Consider the following 21,801-nt stretch of genomic DNA (forward strand, 5'->3'; position numbering starts at 1 on the left):
GCACCGAAAACCCAACATCTGTTTTTAACATCACTGGGTATTACATTACAGCTCAAGGTGAAGGTGTGACTCAAGTCTGTTCTCAGAAGTCTGTCTGACTGTGTGTTTGTATTGCAGCCCTGTCCAGATGTGTTCTGGTTCCCGGTTTTCTCAGAGAAGGCCTGTGATGAAATAGTTGGGGAGATGGAGCACTATGGATCCTGGTCTGGAGGCAGACATGAGGTCAGTGCTGTTTCACTGAACACAGAGCTGTAGTCAACACACTGCAGGCACACATGTAATTATTTTTTCTGTGTTTATGTTTACACATCTTTATAAGGGCAAGATTGTGAAAAGAATAATATTATCTCTATAAAAAAAAAACACTGGGAAGCCATGAAAACGTAAATAAACAGAATGCAATCATTTGCAAACTAACTGTTTTTTACTTGCAACGTTCTCTGTAACAAAAACCTAGCAGAAGATTATTGGAAAATTGGCCTACAATAAAGATCCTCATATATATATATATAAAAAAATATTTTATATAAAGCTCCAAAAACACAGTCATGATACAGAAAAGCAACCATAGCAAGGTTTTGTCGAGTCACTGTCTTCTTCTACGTACCTGTCGATCTACAAGTGTGCAAAAATATTGCTGTTTTTGGCATTTTCATTTGATAAATCACCTTGTGGTTACTTCCTCTTACTGTTGCCTTTTTTTCTCTCTCAATAGACCAATTATATTAGCACTAAATAAGACCCCCAAAAGTTTGTGACAATAGGTTGGCATCATTTCCAGCAAGGGTTGCACACAGTCAGCACAGTTGGAGACATGAGGGCTCATTTTCTAACCTTCCGAAGAAGCCATTTGCTGTAATTTATTCAGTATCCATAAAACAAGAACTTTCACAACTTTTAATTTGCCAGAGTCGGCTAATTATCATAAAAGATAAAGCCTTCGATGTCTAATTGTGTATGAGCGTTTGTTGAATGTGTATTTTGAGTTTTGTGTGTGTAATTAATTAAACTCATGCACCAACTGAAAGACATGGGTGTAAGGAGTAATCCCTCATGGTGCCCTGTAAGCTTTATTGTAACAGCCAAGTCTTTGTTGTCTTTGATGAGCTGTTACTTTCAAGTACCTTTCACACCCTTCTGTGGGGGGTCAAATGTTAGCGGGATGGAGGTAGAAGTAAGTGGACTTTTCCTCCAAGGTTGATTTTATTTATTTTCATATTTATTAGGACACGGACAATCTCACACACACACACAACACATGACGGGAGTTCTGCACACACGTTTAATTTTATTACCATCCTCTCCAGGTCCGTCGTTTAAATATAACCAAATAAATGGTTATGATGTTGTGTTTTAGGTTTATGGCATCTAATTCATGTGGCCTGTTTTATGTAGTTTGAAATTGGTAATTTACATGATGAAAAGTTTGCCTGGAAGACTAAATGTGCACTGATACTCTGACTAACTGCGTTCGGGAAAAGGCTGAGGCTGGATGGGTCATTAAGCCTCACACAAGCAAAGAACAGTACAGCCTGCGGTTTAAAAGACACACATGGACACGTACATGAAGACCCATCATCATCATCACCACTAAACACTGTGGTCACACAAGGATGGTGGGTCATTTGTTCCATCGTTAATCACACTGCAGTATGCTTTATTTTCTCTCCTTTTTTTTTCTCAGGACAAGAGGATCTCCGGGGGCTATGAGACCGTGCCGACGGACGACATTCATATGAAGCAAATCGGCTTCGACAAAGAGTGGCTACACTTCATCAGAGAGTTCATATCGCCCGTCACGCTAAAAGTTTTCTCTGGCTACTACACCAAGGTAAGCGTGACCTAATGGAGGAATAAAAGAGAGCTACCTCTATTTGCCCAGAAACTAAAACTCAAGAAAACGTTCATAGGGCCTGTCGTCACATGAACAGTTTGAGACATTCTTGTGAAATGTGAGCCTGGCAGGTTTTCCATCGTATGAAACACTCAAAGATAAACTGACTGTCAGCTAACCTGATGTATTTCTGCGCTTTCATCACAGGGTTATGCTTTAATGAACTTCGTTGTAAAATACACGCCTGAGAGACAAGCGTACCTGAGGCCCCATCACGACTCCTCCACCTTCACCATCAACATAGCCCTGAATAGCAAAGACAGCGACTTTCAGGTAAGGGGTTTGGATTAAAAGAGCTGAGTCATGATAATGTTAGAGAGGAACCTCTGAATGAACCTGAATGTCATCAGCCTTATTTCACAGTTATATGATTCAGATTTTAAAAAGCTTAACCATTTGTTCCTTTCTTACCTTTATTTCTCGCATTAGGGCGGAGGTTGCCGTTTCCATCGGTACAACTGTTCCATAAGCTCACCAAGGAAAGGCTGGAGCTTCATGCACCCAGGACGACTTACTCACCTCCACGAAGGCCTGCCCACCACCAACGGCACCCGCTACATTGCAGTCTCCTTCATCGACCCTTGAACTCTCTGATTATACTGTAAATTAGTATTTTGATGTTGCTTCGCTTTTTTTCTGTCACGTTTGTTTCGTTTTGTCTTTTGTCTCGTTATGCCCCAGATGTTGTGGCGATGCAATTCTACTTCAAAGCAACTGCTTTAAAAGAATAAATGACTGAATCTCTGTCAAACAGAGCATAGAGTGCAAAGGAAAGTGACAAAAGTAATTCACAGTTTAGATATGCGAATAAGAAAGAAGCAAATGCTAGCAGGGTACACGATCGTGTCACACTCATATTTCCATTAAACCCATTTATTTTACATTCAAAATCAGGAATTGTTGGTACTGTAGCTTGTCATGATTTTTACAATACTGATTCAACACTGTCATGGTAACCATTAGGGTTGGGCCGATGGACGATGGCTGATAGCCATCGACTACTAATTTCTGACCATCGTAACATCGTGATTTAAAAGGCACCCCACCAGAGAGCAAAATTCAGAGGCGTGTCCCCTCAGAGTTGCCATAGGGTAAGAGTTGTTGTTGTTTGTGATATGTGGGGAGAGGAAATGAAAAGATGTTACTGCTCAGTGCACTAAAATTACTTCTCCTTGTCCCATTTATTATTTTCTTACAACAACAACATATCATCGTCCATCATGATGTTTCACTGTAGACATCATCATATGCCAATCCGGCAGACATCGCCCAACCCTAGTAACCATTATTAATACGCACTGGCAGCTTTGCTAGCAGTTAGTTTTTTCATGCTAGCATTCAGATGGCTGTTGTGTATCCATAGCCGCATTTCCATGGACTCTGAACCTTTGGAGTAAGTCACTGTGTTTCCACCACAGGGACCGGGCTGTAAATTTAGCTCCAAGGAAATTATTTTACCCCCCAAAAAGCCCCTACTCAGGAGTATTACTTTCCAAAAGTACAGGAATTTTGGGGTGGGGCTTGCAGTGCTGAGTATTTGTGAGTGGCCGAGTATTTGCAGCATTTAAAAAAAAAAAATCTTCATATGCAAACCAGTTTAGTATTTGTACATTGGGCTTTGGCACATCAACATGGAGTTTCACAAGAAATCATTCAACAGATGGACCGATGACGATGATAGTTGTTGCACTCAAAAATTACGTGTAAAAACAGCTGTCACTTTTTTTTTATGTGAGCTGAATAGTTTTGCCTAATCTTCGTGGGTCTTTGGACCACAGTGGAAATGCAGACAATAACGAGCTGAATGAACCTTGTAGTTCCTTTAAAAAGTAGCACCTGGAGCTAAAAGTTCTGGGTATTATGGGTGGAAATGCGGCTTATTTGTATGTCAGGTAAAATGTCACTGAACGCATTTATACTGTAAAAGTTTGTCATTACTTAAAAAATGACGACTGGTGCTGATGCAGCAATTATTGTTTCTGCGGTGGTTGTGTAGGTTTTCTACCCTGACACAGCTCAGATTCTATTTGTGACTTCAATTAAATAAAAGTTTGATACGTGCCCAGCGAAAAATAAATCTCGTTTCGGAATTTTGCACACCAGAAACAACAAGACAGCAGAATTCAATATGAGTTCTGTTTGAATGAAGTTCAATGTTCTGTTTGACTTGAAAGGTTTTTCTTCCTTCTTTATTGAAAATCGTTAACAACCATTTGCTTTCCTGAAAACATTTCTGCAATATTTTTTTTTTTTTTCCTGAGAGATATGTGTGAATGGATTTTGAAACAAAAAATAAAGTTGTTTAACTTATTGTCAAAAAATAATAAAAGCCTTTATCAAAAAATTGTTGTGTTTTTCTTCCATTACCGCATTAAAGCACGCAAAATTCCTTAAAGGACATGTTTCTACAAAATCAGAATGCAGCAACAATTCAACAAGAAAGAAATTCTGTCATCTCTGCCGATTCTTCTGGCAGAAACAAAGCAAGGTTTGGAAGTGATCAATCAACACTGCAGACAGCCTTTCATTGTGTAATCACTATATCTCTTCATCTTATACATTTCACAAGCTATTCTCCATTGAACACGGCACATGTAGAAACACTCAGGCTGGTCTGGCCTGGAGTAGTGCTCTGCTGCAGGGACCTGCTCCGGGAGTGTTTTCGGGTGTGGTGTGATGATGTACACCAGGGCAAGTGTAGTTCAGTTTACTTTAGGGGCTGAGTGTAAACATGTACACGTAACCTTATGAAAGTTATACAGATGGGGGTTGCAAGACTGATGACAAGCTGAGAGGGAAAGTACGGAGGGTGGGGTCTTTTAATTTTATCCCACTACATTTTTAATCAGCCAGACAGATTGAGCAACTGTTGAGTCCTGGAAACAGATAAACGACAGAACTGGGAGCAGTTACAAGGCAGTAGGTGTGTACCGTCTGGAAACAAAATACAATCTCAAGCTTAGATCAGTGCTTCACTCATGAAACACCATCTAAGGTCTCACCTTGCTATCAAATCTCATTACTTTCTAGCACCCACAGCCTCTGGAGACTTGCCTCCAACCCCTGAGGCCCATGTTTTCCCCCTGCAGGGTTGACTCCCTGACTAGGCACACGTCTCTGCTCCCTGTGAAGCCTCGATGAAGGCTGAATGTCTGAGTAGCTGCTAGGAAGCAGAGAGGAGAGGGGAGAGAGGGAGGAGATTTAGGTCAGCATGGGGGAAAGGCTCTCGCCTGCTGAAAGAGCCCTTTGTGGCCATCATTTCCCCTGGTCTGCCCTGCGTTCAGAGCCTCTGAAAGGTGACATTGATCCCGGCCAGGCGTGCAGGAAGACCTGCATACCTACTAAACTAGCAGGTTCTCACAGGAATGGCTTTATCAAAAGGCAGAAATGAAGGAAAATGTTTTAAGCCTAATGTGTTTCTCAAGTCAGACGGAGAATAAAGCAGACTGGGTCTTTGAAATGCAAAACCACATTGTTTTAGATCCTTTTACACCTTTGAATTATAAGAACATTCAACTCCAGAGTGCATGTTTTTACAGTCAAAGCTGCTCACACCAGGAGGGCCATACTCCCTGTTTATATACTCATGCTTAGGGTCAATGGGAAACGCGATCCCATACCAAAGTAAATTCAAGTGTGCCACTAACTGCAGGGTGCCCAGTGATATATAGTGATTTAGCCATTACTGTGGCATTTACTTTGGTCCTGACTAAACACAGGATTTAAATTAAGTGTTTGCAACGATGGGAGAATGCAAGTGCCTGAGCTCAGTCAGTGTGCGGCCATATCTGGTGCCTCTCCTGCTTTCTTAGAAAACGGTCTAAAGAGGTGAAAACATGAGGCGCTGTCCAGGTTAAACAACATATGATCTTACACTGCCACAAGCCCATTCATTCACAGTGAAGACATGAATGGATAAACCTCACAAATATTTAGTTTCAATTAACTTTATTCTCATTTCCTCTATATTATTTTTAATTTCCTTTTTTTCCTTTTGATTTCCTAAAATAGCTGGGCACGAGAAAAAAGGACATTAGTTGTTTCTGTTAGAAGTGTCATGGTTTGGGTTTGGGGTTTAGTCGTTTCCTGTTTTATTTTGTAGATTATATTCCGTGCCATATTTTACTTTACACTTCCTGGCTTTGTCTTTTCCCCGTCATTTTCCTGCTTACACTTAGGTCCGTCTGTGTTCCCGTCTTCTCTTTTTCGTTTTACCTGCGCCCTCATGTTATCCTGGTTTAGTGCTTAGTTTAGTTTGTTCGCCCTTGGATTACTCCTGTTTCGTTACCAGCCTTTCTTGATAACCTTTTGTTTTGTGGATGAAATCTTTATTTAATAAAGCCCTCTTTTTGTTTTTGTAACTGCCTGCTGTGGTGGGTCCTTTTTGTCCAAACAATAATGAGAAGAAATTGATACCCTGATATCCTGGAAGATTTCAATGTTGTGGACAAATGGGAGACACCACACTGAAATGAGTACACCAATGAGTATTTTTGCCACCAGGATGGTGTACTTGAAAAGAACAACACTGCCAGTCTTAATCATAATGAAGTAACATGTCGCCCTGTTCCACGATGTAGCTCATTGATTGGTTTTCAATCATTTTTCATTCAACTCAATTTTCATTTTCAGGGGATTTGTTGAGTAAAAACACAGATCACCATCAGCCTTATCTTTTCACTCATTTATTGTTGTTCTTATTGCAGTAATTTGAAAACAGATATTGTATGTTAAATATATAACTGACCCATTTGAAATCTAGTCTAAATCAGCCTATACAGCCAATCATGCAACTTGATGATCCAAAAAGCTACAGTGTGTGTGTCTGTGTGTGATATACAATGTACCGCATGGTTAATTCACTGTAAACTTCTCAAATGAACTTTTAAAGAGAGGGTGGAGGGGTAGGGGGGGTTTGTCCGAGTTCAGGCACAGTGCAATTGTGAGTCAGAGATTAGTGGAAAAGTACTGGGATAGAACTGAATACAGTCGGGAAATGTTCAATACAGCTGGGTACAGATGCAACTGAGTGTGTGTGTGAGTGTGTGTGAGTGTGAGTGTGTGTGTGTGTGTGTGTGTGTGTGTGAGTGTGTGTGTATTCATTATTTTTTATTAAGTTTTACATTTCATAAAAATGGGACTTCAGGGAACAAAGCATCCAAGGAACTGTGTGTGTGTGTGTGAGAAAAATACATTTAATACAGGAATGTTTGAAAGCTTGAAACAAGACCCCCTTCTGTGTAATTTGCCACTTGGCAGTGTGAGACCTCTGCCGAGCGTCCTCATTTTTAACATTCCTTGAAAAATGCGGATGATGAAGTTCGAGGCCAGCCGTTATTTTGAGACTTGTTCATTAAAAAGAGCCAGCGTGAAACTAAAGGAAAGCCGAGAATTAAATTAAAGACGCATAAAAAAGGTGTTTTATAGGAAGCTACTTGCACAATGTCAGTAAGTTCCACCATTAAAGCCTCATAAAGACAAACCTTCTTTACTTTCCTCCTGATCTCACCCCTTTTTTTAACTTTTCTGAAAGAAAATTATACAAAACTGTTATGATTGCAGACACCTTAATCCTCATTTAACCAAGCGTTTTGTACATTTGCTGCACAATTGAAACTTGTATACCTCCACCATCATATGGTGAGCTGAAGTGCTTTACCAGCTGAAGAAAGGGGGGCCTGTACCTCTTACATTTAACAACTTAAAACCACTGACTCTGGCCGCAGTAGCAGCTCTAGCACGTTGTAAAAGTTTTATTTTTTTTAAAGTAAACTTTATTAGGTTCTTAAAAAATTCCCATGTCTATGTATGAATGCAAAATCCTAGTTCATTTTTGCCTCTTCTATGATTATACAGTGTGTGATACAAAGCCAGGTTCAGGTAGAACGTGATCTAGTGAACGTGATCCGTATTCAACCAAAACACTACTTATTATTACAAGCCTGCCATCATGCCTATCTCCCAGGTAAGTAATCAAATACGTCCACAGTCCACAATACCAATTACAGCTGATTGTATGCTTTGAGACTATCAGCGCACTCCCTTTTTACCAGCCAGACTGTTTACCATCTCAGAGTAAACTGGGTGCAAGTGCCATTTAGCCAAATTACACAGCAACGCTCTGTAAAAACAATCAGCAGCCCCACACTCCCAGACAGATATTGATTTATGGAAAAGACAAAAAGTGCGATGGAAGAGGGGTGGAGGATGGGGTGTTGTCAAAAAGCCACAGGAGCTCCGTTTATAGCAAGCAAAGAAAAATATAAGTCGCACAAAGTGCCTTTTATGAGCTATTTTGGGGTTCTTCTGAATGATCCTTCAGTTTGTTTAGTCTGCTTTTGCTCCTTCATCCAGTGCTTTTCAAGTTGAAGAGATGATGAAAGAATGGGAGTGTAGAGCATTCTGGTGTCAGGGTGTGTGTGTGTGTGTGTCCCAGTGTACGTGGAGGCTACGTGTCTTAGGTCAATATGGGTACAGAGGGAGGAGTAACAGCAGGCCGGTGTTCAGACCCCCAGAGCCCCCGTGTGGGTACAGACTGCTTGTGCCATTTCTAAGGTGGACGTCAACCGTGGTTGCCAGTGAGGTGAGGAGGCTGTGTGCAACGGCATGATCAGAAGAGGTTCAGCTTACCACACACATCGCGGCAGTTCAGTCTTTTCATGATGATTGCTACAACAGTGATGCAAATCCTTGTGACAAATGACAAGGTAATACAATATCACTTTGCAGAATCTCGTCTCACTGCCTGTTCCTATACAGTTGTATTTGAGAAGCTATGTACGTATATAAGCACGTATATACAGTATAGGTAGAGAGATTGTTTATTTGCATTAAAGCAACGATTGGGGACAGTTGTCATTCTTAAGAAATTGGAAAATATGATCTGGGAATAGGAGCGGAGAGAAGATGTAATGTCTGCTTCTTTGTTTTAGGCTGGCAGTGAAAAAGCCCAGATGTCATCCAATGCTACTTGCGGCAATGTTTGTTGATGTCTGTTGAAAAACTTTGTCTCTGTTTGTTTATGTGCACTCAATTTCCTTGTTACTTTCAGCAGTGTTAGTTTGTGATTTTTGGCAAAGTGCTGGAGATGGCCACCCACACTCGCCACGTCCATGACACATGAGGAGAATCCGGTGTTCAGGGGCAGCAGGATTACTCAAAAACTTTCAACAAAACATTTACAGTGCAAGGATGTTTTCCGACATTTCTGTTAATTGCTCAGGGAATAATGCATGGATCTTGGTGGAGATAATCAGGTGTAATCAGATGTCTGATTTTTATAATAATATTTTGGTTATGAAGGTTATTGATTGATTTTATTCAACATAGCTCACCACCTTGTTCAGTCCCTTAAATGCCAGACTCCACTGGGTTTTTTGTCTCAGTCTTTTTATGATTTTTACTTTCTTTATTATAATAAGATGGAAAAATCCCAACCAGCTTCACCTCAGCAATCTATAAAAAAAAAAAGCTTTTGAGTCAGTGATGCAACCTTGGTTCTTTGTCAGTTAGCTGTCTGAGGAGTAGAGATTGAAAAGAAAAGAAATAAATGCACTATTTCAAGATCAAAGTTTTCAGTAATTTGAAACAGATTTTGTGGTGATGCCAAAGTTGTTTCCTAGCCTTCCAGACATGTGAAGTACAGTCCACAAACAGTGTTATATCAGTAATACCAGCGAGGGAGAACCTGTGGGGAAAACCAAAGAAAAAATGAGTGCTTCCTTAAAAACATCAAATATGCTCTTAGCATAACTGTGGTTTTCAGCAACACCCTGCAGCCATTTATCAAAACCTGCGACTACTGTGATAAAAGACTGAGTTAAATATCTCACTAATCTTAATGTGACAAGGCATAATCAAAACTCATCCAAGATCACATAATGAATCCACCACACTTTTTTTCCCGGTGTCTAAGTCTATATTTATGTCACTTCTAAATTTTTTTTTTTTTTTTATGGAAGCTTTACTCACTGGGAGAGAGAAAAAGAACCGGGTTGTAGCAGTGTTCGTGACAGGAGAGCATTCCCACCATAGCTCTTGACCTCATGCCATAGAAAGCTTTCTCCCAGACCCTGTCTATCCATTGGTATGACATAATTGTATGTTCTCAGTTGTGTGGCTCTTGTTGGATTTGTATTTAGCACTTCTTCTTCAAGTCCTATCAGATACTGAAGACGAGGAATCCCTCAGGAGGGGCGTGTTTGTTTTCAGCCATCCATGTGAACCTGTTGCCCTCCGACGAGCCAGAAGCATTACAGCAGCAGACTGGCAATCTGGTGACCACAGCACATCAAGACAAAACCAGTGGTGATCCACCCTAATCCGTTTAATTGGCTCTCTGGCTCCAACTTAAAAGACCAACCGCAAGTCAGAGAGTTTTTTTCCCCCTTGGATACCTCTGGTGTATGTACAAAAGAAATCTTCCACACTGGACCTTGTGGCCTGCAGCTCAGTGTTGTGGCATTCTGCCTCCGTCCGGGCACTCTGCCATAACCCTCTTTTTGTTTTGACTTTCACAAGTTTACGTATAGGGATAATTTATGATCTGGGTCAAGTGAAACTAGCCATGCAATGCTTCAATATCAGCTTTCATGAGGGGGATTTGCTTAAAAAAGACACACACCATGCATACAAATAGTGTGAGTGAATTTTCCGTAAGACAATTCCATTTTTTTTTTTTTTTTTTACCAGTTTTGTCCTAGAATCTAAAATAATATGCAGAAAAAGCAAGAAAGCTACTGGCAACCACACAGTGGTTTTAGGTTTTAAACACAAAATGTTGAAGAAAGGGCTGAAACCTGAGCAGATTGTCAATGTAGTTGAAGTGTAATCACACTCCCTAGATAAATAAATGAAGTTGAATAAAAGTCTACAGCCAGGCTACTGGCTGTGTGAGGCTGTACTGAGCTAAATGCAAATGAAAATTTTCACCTCAAGATGTAATATGTTGGTATTCTGTAATAAAATCTCTTACAACGAGCACAACTTCAGGATATATATATCTTGATGAGTTGTGTACTTACATTATCCCAAATGTTTCCAACAATGTTCCAACCCAGAGAAAAGTTTACTCAATGTTACAGTAATGGCTTCCAGATCAGAGCAGAATTGAATGTGACTCCAGATGAGAGCCCACAAATGTCAACCTCATGGTTGCACATGAAAAAAGTCAGGGCATCATTAAAGTCATGAAAATACATCCCCTGGGAACCATGAATGTCTGCACAAAAATGTTGCACCAGTCAACCCAGTAGATGTTGAGATATTTCACTGGATTAGGGAAAACTTTGGTGGCCCCCATGACTTTTTTATTTTGCATCAGTAGCAGGTCAAAGTCATTAGGACTCATCCTCCGAAGACTTGAATTTCTGTACCAAACTTAACTATTTCAATATGGACCAAATTGGTTGACCACAACTGCTATTGCCAGGCATGGCTTAAAAGCATGGAAATGGAGGTTATGTAGAGTTTGGAAACACAACTAAGAGGATAACAAATACCGCAACCTGTATGATTCACTTGAAAATACTGGTCCCTTCCCTACAATCTATGAGCAGTCCATTATCAAACTCAGAAAATAGTGTCTGATCGAACTCTCGTCCTCCACTCAGAGTTCAGCTCTTATCCTCTCGTCAAGGATTCATAGAATAGAAGAATGCCTTTATTGTCATTGCACAGTGTACAAGCCATCATCTTCAGGGTCCCCAAGAGCAGACTGAACCTTTTAGATGCAATCAATCTTGCCTATTTCCATTAAGGTCCTCAACAATAACAGGTGATGTATGATGTTGTGCAATGACACTACTGTCAGATTGAGTTTATTTGAGTCTGCACACTATTACATGGAAGTTATATGTTTCTGAGATGTTGATGTCTTTTCTAGTACCGTGCAGTACAGTATGCATGTTATGTCTTCGGTGGAACTACAGGATGGAGTTGGGTAGCAAATTCAAGATTTCCCAACCCCTAACTATGCATGATTGTCTGATAGCTTTTATTCTATTTTGGTGAGAAAGTATGGCACTGATTAACAAGCTACTTCAAGCCCAAAGTGGTGGGCCGACTGGCAGCCATTGCCATCCTCAGCGTGGCTAAAAAGAAGGGGAAATAAACAGGATTTGGACTTGCAGAGGGGAATGAGTCATTTTAGAGGGTGCATTTTATCTTTTCCATTTCACCAATTTTAGCCATGTCTGAAATCTTCCAACACAGATAGTTCTGCATGGTAAGGAGGTAATAAATAACAAGAACCAAGTCTACTGTATCTTCGCACATTTTGCCAACTTCATATTAAAATGTACAACTGAGCTAAAAATGGGGTTTATGTGTTTGCTGGGTCTGTCAAGTTTTCATGAACAGATGTAGTATTGCTTGCAAGGATGTCTGTTCCCACCATTTGCTCCATCAGAATCTCAAAACTGGAGTCAAAGGCAGTGTCTCAACTCCCTATCAGAACATGACTCCATGTTAGTTATTTCATACTATATGCTACATCTGTCAGGTGCCACTCTGTGTAATATTAGGGTTGGTCTGATATAATTACAGAGTAAACTGCATTTAGCAGAGGGTCCAGTCCATATGATGGCAGAGTGAATTTAATCTTTGAAGGTCAGGGCTCGGTTGAGAAACAAGTGCAGAGCACATTGCCAGAGTCAAGTGGTGGTCATTATGGAGGACACATGGGAACCGCCACCGCCACCCCCACACCCTCACCACCCCTCTTCCCTCCACGCACACATAAACACAGAGGTTAGAAACCAAGGGGAGTTGTGAAAGCTAGAAATCACACATTTCTCTCCAATAGCACAACCTCCCAGGAATGCAAAGCCAGAGACTGGTTCAGAAGGTCAAAAGTTCTCTCTCTTCACTCTCTCTCTCGGATCTCTTTCTGTACCTCCTTGCTCCTCCACCACTTTCTCTTCTGAAACTGTAAAAACGTGAATGTCAAAAATAGTCCAGGCATGTTTTTTGATGTTTTTGCTATAGGCTTGGGAGTAGCCAGTGAGATCATTTGTGTGGCGAAGTCCCACAATTTTTATGATTTATTGCAGGAACTGTGCATGCTGTGAGAATACATATGTTTCCACTTTTGTATAGACTATATAGCTTTACTTGCACAAAGCCTCACATTCAGGGCCCCATTTATCTGTTCTTGCATACTGTGGCTTTCAATAAGCTAATCTTCTGTTAGCCTGATAACAATTACCCAGATGAACCTGGAACTTGGCAACTTTATTCAAAAGCACTATCACATTAGCCTGTGACACCGTCTTGTATCTGGTCCCCTTACAGTCTGCTGAAGGCATTAAAAAATTGTGTCTTCATAGAGATTGCAGGTAAATCAGCTTGCCCTTTTAAAGTCTGTTGGATGCAGGAAAAGGCAACTTTGAAGTAAGGCAACCTTGATGAAGGTGAGGCCACAAACGACAGCAAAATCAGAGCCATGCTTGCAAGAAAGGAGGACATTGCAAAATGGTAAGCTCACTTATAAAATCATTAAGCTTCATATATTCAGGTCTACGAAATGTCCCAACCTGCAATGCATCATGCAGTCTCTTGAGATAGCCTCATAATTCATTGCTTCTCTATTCTCTGGCATGCTTACAAATCCTCATAAAAAAGATGGACGATCCATGTTGTATATGGCATCTTAATATTTCTGGTTCAATACCTCTTTCTGATGGCGGTGCAGGTGATCGACGCAGACTTGAACCGGAAGGTAAAACTGACCCCCTGAATCATTAATCATAAATTTCTCCACAGGCTAACTTGGCCTTGTTCGACTTAAAAACATTGGCGGGGTTTACCATGTGCACTTCAAATGATTAAGGAGTGCGTGCTGCTCTGTATTTTCATTGGGACCTTTATAGTTATTCCAAACAGAGTCTTGCTGTCTTTATCAAAGATCAATTTATGTGTACAAATGAGCAAGATGACAGGACTTTGATCGCGAATGCATATATTTATAGTCTCATGGGAAAAATTCTGACAAGGCATTTTAATTACAAAGATATCAACCACAAAGTTAAGATAAACTCATAAATATTCATTTTATTCTACTGAAGGTTTTATCGTCAAGGTGTATAGCATGTCAGACTCAAACGAGATGATTTACCTCATTTAAATGTGCTAAATATATACAGTGAGTCATTAGATTGCATACAGGCATGATCATCTGCAAGAATATGATGGAGACACACACCATAAACACTCATCTACTCATGTACACAGACTTCTCCAAGCCACTCATTTGGACTTAGTCAGTAGGCAGAAATAACTGGAGTCACTGGAGCCAGTGGCTGCTGTATGTTTGCCTACGTGCAGATTCACACGCAGATGCCTATAATTTTCACTTGCTCAGGAAGCCGGGTAAATGTACACATATGGCCACACAGCGTTGGAGTGTTGATTGCCTTCTCTCCCACCCACAAAGTGCTGATTCTGCGACTGAAATCTCACAGTCTACCTCCGCACTCTGAGGAATTTCCTTCTTGCTGCATGTATCTTGTGTAGTTTTGGAAGTTTGCTGCTCTATTTGCTCTCCATTGTGCAGACTACATTTCCGTATGCATATCGCTTAAATGAGTAGTAGAGAAAGATCTTCAATGAAGATTCTTCATTGACCGATTATTTTTTATGCCTAAACAAACTTAATAATCAGACTCTCTTCTTTTTAATGACCGAATAAACAAACTGACCTTAAAGGACAACACAATTTTATACTGTTTTACTTTGTTTTTACGTGGTGGACCCTGCCACCTTTCTAGCTTCAACCAGTGTTCGGGGGACCTTATTTTCCTCTGAGAACAGCTTATTGAAAAAATGCATATTTTTGAGTTTGTATTATTACCTCACTAATATCATAAATATTAAAATTCTGAGTTTGAAATTTTTCTCCAAGAGTACATAGTGCCCCTTTATGCATAGTGAGAAAGTCTCCCCAAATGCACAACTCACAATGCAAACAGCCAAAGATTTGGGGAGAAAATTATATGTACATTAGCCATAATGATCTCAAATGGCTCTCAAGTGAGCTATGACGGAATTAAAAACATTTCACTTGTAGGACTGCCTCCTGTGCCAAGCTCCAAACTCATTAAACCCGTATATACTGCTCTAAATATGTACCACACTCCATTGTTGCATAGTGGAATGTATCGCAAGAAGTAAGAATTCACAGCTTGCTAACAAGGCACTAAAACGTGCGTTGAGAGAGAGAGAGAGAGAGAGAGAGAGCACAGTTTGTATTCAGCATGATCAAAACCCTGGCCTGTTTTTCATGCAGAGAAAAACATGTGGAAATGGGCGTCGAGAGAAGCGAAATGGCCAAGGTGTTTTTCCTCTGGAGTTCCCATGGCACTGCCAAGACAGTTGTAAATGCCAGAGGCTCAAATGTAGGGCAACATTAAAGCACAGCCTGAAACTAATGAGTCATGGTAGTCTGGGCAAGGGTGACATCATTTCCTTTAAGCTTCAGTGGCTCTGGAATGTTACCCCCCCGCCCCACTCATCCACCCACCCGCCCCTCTGCCCCTACCATGTCTGGATCTGACAAAGCTGTGAAATTCATCTACAGTGGAGAGACAGGCAGGGTTCACGACACCGAGGCTTCTGAGTGAAAGTCAAATGTGACACAACGAGCAGCAACCTCGCCGCTCATGGGATATCCACAGATAAGGATGATAACATGATTTCACTTGAGGCACTTTAAGCAGCATGAAGAAAATAATGAGAGTCCTAAAATGACGGATATTTTCCCGACTGCTATTTACAGAAATGCGCTGTAATCCAGCCTAGTCAAATTGCAGGGTTGTGCCACAAAAAATAGGCATTAAGTGAGTTTTTTCCATTATGTCCCGGGCATGGGTGGAAAATAAAGCTAAATGCCAAATTGAATGGTGTTATTAGTGCGATATGATGAAATATTGTTGAATTTAAATGGGGCCGTGTTGCAGATGCAGCGCTGAATATAATTACCAACAGTGAAATACACTGAAGGGATTTGGGGAGACTGGGGAGATAAATAATCACAGAGAGGCCAGAAAGATTCCTGAGGATGACGTCTTTTCCAACAAAAATGTGACTTAGCTTTGATAAACACGGATACATTCTCTGGCAGTTGGAAATTATGTGTGAAGGAGGGCTCTAGTCATACATTATGGCTGGAAACACTCTCTATAGCCTCTCTGCTGCGTGGGACAGACATCTGGTCAGTGAAGTATGAGAGTGGAATGTGGCCAATCATGCAACAGTGTTAGACTAAACCCTCACTCACAGGAGGTCTGGCGTTTCTGAGATCCAGAGTAGACAGAGATAATTATGGTAATTCAGATTTTAGTCAAGTTTTTGTGACAAACATGGTCCTGCTACAGTGACCATCTTAAACTGCCTGACAGGAGAGCAGCAGCCTCCTCTTCGTACACACAGGAGGTCTGCTAATGATCTATAAAATTAATTAATGGTGCTGATGATGTTTTGACAATCGGGAGACTCAAACAGAACATACAAGTCCCCAGACTCATTATAATACAAAGCAAACTAACTTATTAAACCCCAGGGAAGCACAGGTGGACCTAAGCTTATTCTCTGTTGTTGATCCAGACTGCCAGTTAGGTTGGTGTTGTCAGTATTGCAATACTTGTGTACTATTGTATGTGCACGTAAATAGTATGCAATTCACATACTACTGGTTTTATACTCAGGTTTTGGGCATTGTAAAATATCTTGTTTAAGCGTACTAAACAGCATTGGCTGATGCTAGTAAAAAGGCTAGGATAACGTTAATCAAGACAATGGAAAAAGACCAATTATTTCCAGCAAATAACTTTACCAGAAGATGTTGATGAAGATGTTGTTGCCTCACTTAAGGTTTTGCTGCTCATGAGGGGGTTTATCTCTCAATTAACAAGAGCAGCGCTGGCGTGCTAATGTTAGCTGCAGCTGCTGCAGGGGACCTGGCTACAAACACGGCACACTCATTTAGATATAGTTGATGTCTGACCAGGTGTTTCCCTGGCCAGCTTTGTGTTTTGCATTACAAATATTACAGCCAGTGTTGCCCTGACTCACTGTGACTTGTTGCAGGGGTGACACTCGCTCTCTAGACTTTTATACGTTTGATTTATTATTCATTGGTCCTCAGTAGAACTGACGTAAGTACCCTAAAAAGTACCGGATTTGGTACCCAACCCTAGTCTTGATCAATTTGAGATGAAAGGCAGTTCACACATGATTAGAACAAGTATCTCACAAATACATTTTGATCATATTTCATTTTTTTTTTTAGTTTAATAGTTGAAAGCACTGCTGAACAATTGTGCTCAGTCATACAACTGACGACCCTGGCCCTGAAGTCTCTCTGCACATTCAAGGTTGTGGTACATTGGAATAGTCAGAGGGATATTTGCAGTCCTATGCATCATCTGACTACCTTGAATAAACAACAAGATCCCAATGAGTGATTAGTTTGTTGTGGGTCCCACCACATCAGTTCAACTTCTTACTCATTTTAGTGCAGAATGACAACACAGCTGTCCAAGCTTCAGGAGGGAAAGTGGCAAGACAGAAGTAGTGACATGTGCATTTAAACCCTGTTAAACATGACATCTGGAACTGGCACTGCATTTGTGTGGACATAACTGTAGTCAGATTGTGAAATGCAAAAAAACAAACAGGAAAAAAAACAAAACACATTAAATGGCTCCATACAGTCCAGGTTAATTCAAGTCTCTGAGATCCCAAATTGATTTGAAAAGACATTATTTACAACCCTTTCTAAAGCAGAAATCTGCCAGATGAGCATGGTGCCATTTTATGTTTGTTTGTTTTTTCTGTGTAAAACAAGTCCCCATACACGTCAGTTGTTTAGGAGAATGCTGCAAAGCTGTTTAGCTGTGAAGTTCGAGAAATGTTCTGTGGACGATGAAACTTCCCTTGACTTTTTCATCTGCATGAGGTCGAGTAGATAATGACTGAATATTCATTTTTAGGTGAACTGTACCTTTATGTGGTTGTGTGTCACTGTATCCTTTGTCGGCAAAATAACTAAACAGTTCTATAAGTTGAAAGAAAGTTTAAAATGTGATCTTATCATACAGTTTTAAGTATGGGTGTACTTGGATTTACATATGCTGCTTGTGTCGGCCAACCTCCACAAGATGTCACTGTGAGAATGACCCTCAGCAGATGTGCTGCAAGTAGAAAGTTCCACCACTCTCGTGCAGGATAATCAACACATTACAGGGAGCGACTTAAAAAATATGCTTCTCAAAAACCATTTGGATCAAAAGGCTGATTAGCATTTGCTCATTTGCATTTTTCAAATGCACATTCATAAGAATTATCAAAAAGTTGACTGAAGTTCTTGTCAACATCATTAACAACAAAGCAGAATTCCTAATGAAAAAGATATATTTGATCACTGAGATAAGAAGCTGGCATCTGCTCCACTCTTCTACCCCCTTGTGGCTGAGGATGGGACCCAAAATCAGTCCTAATGAAGGAGTCACTATTAGAATTTAATGCACGTATTCTAAATGTATCAAGTGTTGCCTTTAGATGCCTCAGCCAACAAAATATTCTCATGAAATTTCATTTCTATGTACATTCATTATAATAAAGATGTGTTTTTTCATATAACCTCCTGTTTTATTAGTTGTTTAACTTTTTAAAGTCATACATAAAAAGGGTTAAAATACTTCTAATGTTTAATAATCTATTGTATCGCTATTGAGAGAGCATTTACTCGAGGGGGAAAACTTCAGATGTTTGTCTTCCGACCACAAGGCAGCGCCAGTGAGCTGTGAATGGAATTCCCAAACTCCAACCAGCATCCACAATCCAGTGCAACTCCACAACTAACTGCTCACAGTGGCTGTGAGCTCCTAATTGACGATGTGGGTTTTGAGTTTCTGCGCCATTCATTGGGAGCAAACTGGGTCATAATTTACAAACATCATTTAATAATAATGCCAATTCATTAGTGCAAGACCCAAGCAATCTCTTTCATCAGCTGAATAGAAGAATGCCACTGGGGCTTGAAAGCGGGTCGCGGTGGGGGGGGGTTGGGTGGGGGCGGGGAACGGGGGGGTAAACAGCAGCGCACATTCGCTGGCTTAATGTGGCTGTCTGGCGGATTTTGGTGCCCTCAGTGAATTTGCGATCAGAAATAAGCTTCATCTGCAAAGTATAAGTAAATGTTTTTATGAGGCACAGCGACAATTTGGGAATCACTGATGTCTCTGACAAAAGGATAAAAAACGATGTGCCTTTCTTCTTCGCTCTGTTCCCATAAACAAATTGAATGGCCCATATCTTTTGTAATAAACTTAAATCTGCAACACATTTCCCCTTGAAGATTCAAACATATTGGTGTCAGTATCTTCAGAGGCGAGAGAGAGAGAGGGAATAGTTGGGAAGTGTTGTCAAAGAGAATTGTTATTCAGCCAGTCCTGCTTTACAGAAGATCAGAGGAGACTGCACAAGTAGAAGAAGAGATGAATGGTCATTGAGGCAGCTTGGTTTATCTTCTCTGCGTTTGTGTCCAGGGAGATATGATGGATGTCTGTAGTAACCGCGACTCTAGGTGTTGTCTGGATGGCAGAGGCATAATAGAATGTGAGGGATTTTTCTCAAGGTGGGTCCCGTATCACCCAAGGATAAGGACACTTATCTACCAAAATTGCGGTCCTGAGAGACAACATCAGGTGGCAAAGGAATGGAATTGGCTCTCATCCTGCTCTTTGTGTCTGATAAATGACGGCACCACAAGCACTTTGCTCTCGCATTATTGAATCAGCTCGCAAATCCCGGGGACTCACTCATATAATAGACAGTGAGAACGGTAAAAGCAAACATGAGCCGCAGTCATATTCTGATCAAGAAACAACGATAAAATTATTATCGGGGTGATTAGACAACCCCCCGAGGAACTTTTTCACCAATTTGATAATAAAATAATTGTCATTTATCATGGAAACATGTCAAACATTTGCTGATTTTAGCCTTTCAAATGTGAAGATTACCTGCTTTTTTCTGTTATCATTGTAAAATAAGGCTGGCAATCATTTGCCTTACAGATTAGTCTGCCAAAATTTCCCTGGCTTTAAAAACAATTCTAAACCAAAAGATACTAAGTTTACTATCATTTTAGACAAAGAGAAATAGAAAATCTTCACATTTGAAAGGCTGGAACCAGTAAAATTTTTGATAATAATAATAAGATTACCTGTGATCCACCCGATTCAAACATTTTTAGATCCATTTCAAAATTACGATTCTTATTAAATGTTTTTAAAGGTTTTTTTAAATGTGTTTTATTTTATTTAGTCTTTGACAATAAGGGTTCTGGTTACAGTAGCACAGAAACAGAATATTAAAGTAGCAAACGATATTTTACTTGAAGCTGAGTAAGTTCATCTGGATTTCAGCTCTGCATTTGACATTGATCATTATATTATATTGGAACACCTTGAAAAATGGGTTGGCATCAGGGATACTGTTCTATACTTGTTCAAATATTATTATTTATCAAACAGAACTTTTTCTCTTCTGTGGCCCCACTAACCTGCAGTGCTCCTCAAAGCTCTATCCTTGGCCCACTGTCATTATGTGTATACATAACATACATAAAACCAATCTTCAATACCATAGTTATGCAGATGACACACACATTTATGTTACATATATTGTCTTCAGTTATTATCTTGTCTGTCAGAAATGGCTGTCCCAAAACATTGTCAAACTGAATAAAAATAAAACTGATATAATTATTTTGGGTTCACCAAAGTCCGTCCCAATTTTACAACGACAATTTAACTCACTGTCTACAAATGTCAAACCTGCACCCAGAAACCTCTGTGTGATATTTGACAGTGACCTTTCATTTTGAAAAACAAGTCACAAAGTATTCCAATCATGTTTTTATCAACTGAGGAGCATCTTAAAAATAAGGTTTTCTCTCTGTCTGATTTTGAGAAGGTCATATATGCTTTTCCTATCATCTCTGTTAGATTATTGGAATTCACTGTATTCGGTATTAAGCCAGCTAGTGCAAAACACAGCTGCTCGCCTTTTAACAAAAACGGGAATACAAGATCACATCAGCCCTGTTTTAGTCCATCTTCACTGCTTACTGTTTTACAAGTGATTTTTATATTTTTCTGATAACCTTTAAAGCACTTCATGCACTATGAGCCAAGGCACAGCTGCAGATTCTTAAGCAGGGCTCTAGTGGGTGTTCCTAAGTCCTGGCTCAACTCTAAAGGTGATTGGGTTTTTGCGGTCAGAGCCCCTCAGCTCTGGATCTCTCTGCATTAAGAGCTGGGGCTTGACGAATTAGTGACACCTTTTAAAGCACAAAATAAGCTTTCTATTAATGTCAGCACACCCTTTTATTCCTTACATATCTGTTTTAATATTATTGTTTTTATCTTATAGTGTGTTGGGTATTGCATTGATTTTTACTTCTAAGTGCTGTATGGTAGGCGACTGGACGTGTTTCAGTTTCTTGAATACGTTTCAACTACTTACTACCTACCTACAACCTACATACACTACTTACACTAGCTAGCTGACATTAGGGCAGTAAGCTTATTCTTATTCTGAATTTGATGCCAGGGACATGTTTCAAACAAATTGCCTCAGGGGCAGCAAAAGACTGGATATAACCTGATAAGCATATCAGTACATGGGCGTGAGAACACTTTGTAAAACTGCTTTTGGTAAACAGTTTGCCAAGGATTGCATTCTGCTTTAAGCAGCGTCCCAACATTTTTTTTTTTTTTCAGGGTTGTATAAGCATTATTGTTTTTTATCCTCAAGACCGTTCTAAAACATATAAAATGATGGTAGAAATGGCAGATAGTAGAAATGAGCGAAAGACTGCTCCAGTGAATTAGAAAGTTTGT

General features: G+C 40.1%; 1 protein-coding gene and 1 long non-coding RNA gene across 3 annotated transcripts in view; one reads left to right on the top strand and one right to left on the bottom strand.

Moving 5' to 3' along the window:
* The window catches only part of plod2 (procollagen-lysine, 2-oxoglutarate 5-dioxygenase 2), a 37,964-nt gene extending 33,732 nt beyond the window's left edge, over positions 1-4,232 (top strand). For both annotated transcript variants that reach the window (XM_084340780.1, XM_084340781.1), the window contains 4 exons: positions 118-222; positions 1,685-1,831; positions 2,042-2,167; positions 2,324-4,232. In XM_084340780.1, coding sequence (XP_084196906.1) covers positions 118-222; positions 1,685-1,831; positions 2,042-2,167; positions 2,324-2,479 — 534 coding nt within the window. In that variant the 3' untranslated portion in view covers positions 2,480-4,232. The remainder of the gene's footprint in view (positions 1-117; positions 223-1,684; positions 1,832-2,041; positions 2,168-2,323) is intronic.
* Positions 1-21,801, bottom strand: part of LOC311249604 — a 266,354-nt gene that overhangs the window by 111,446 nt on the left and 133,107 nt on the right. The window lies entirely within an intron of this gene.

The sequence above is a fragment of the Pagrus pagrus genome (genome assembly GCF_965226575.1).
Source record: "Pagrus pagrus genome assembly, chromosome: 20".
Classification (NCBI taxonomy): Eukaryota; Metazoa; Chordata; class Actinopteri; order Spariformes; family Sparidae; genus Pagrus; species Pagrus pagrus.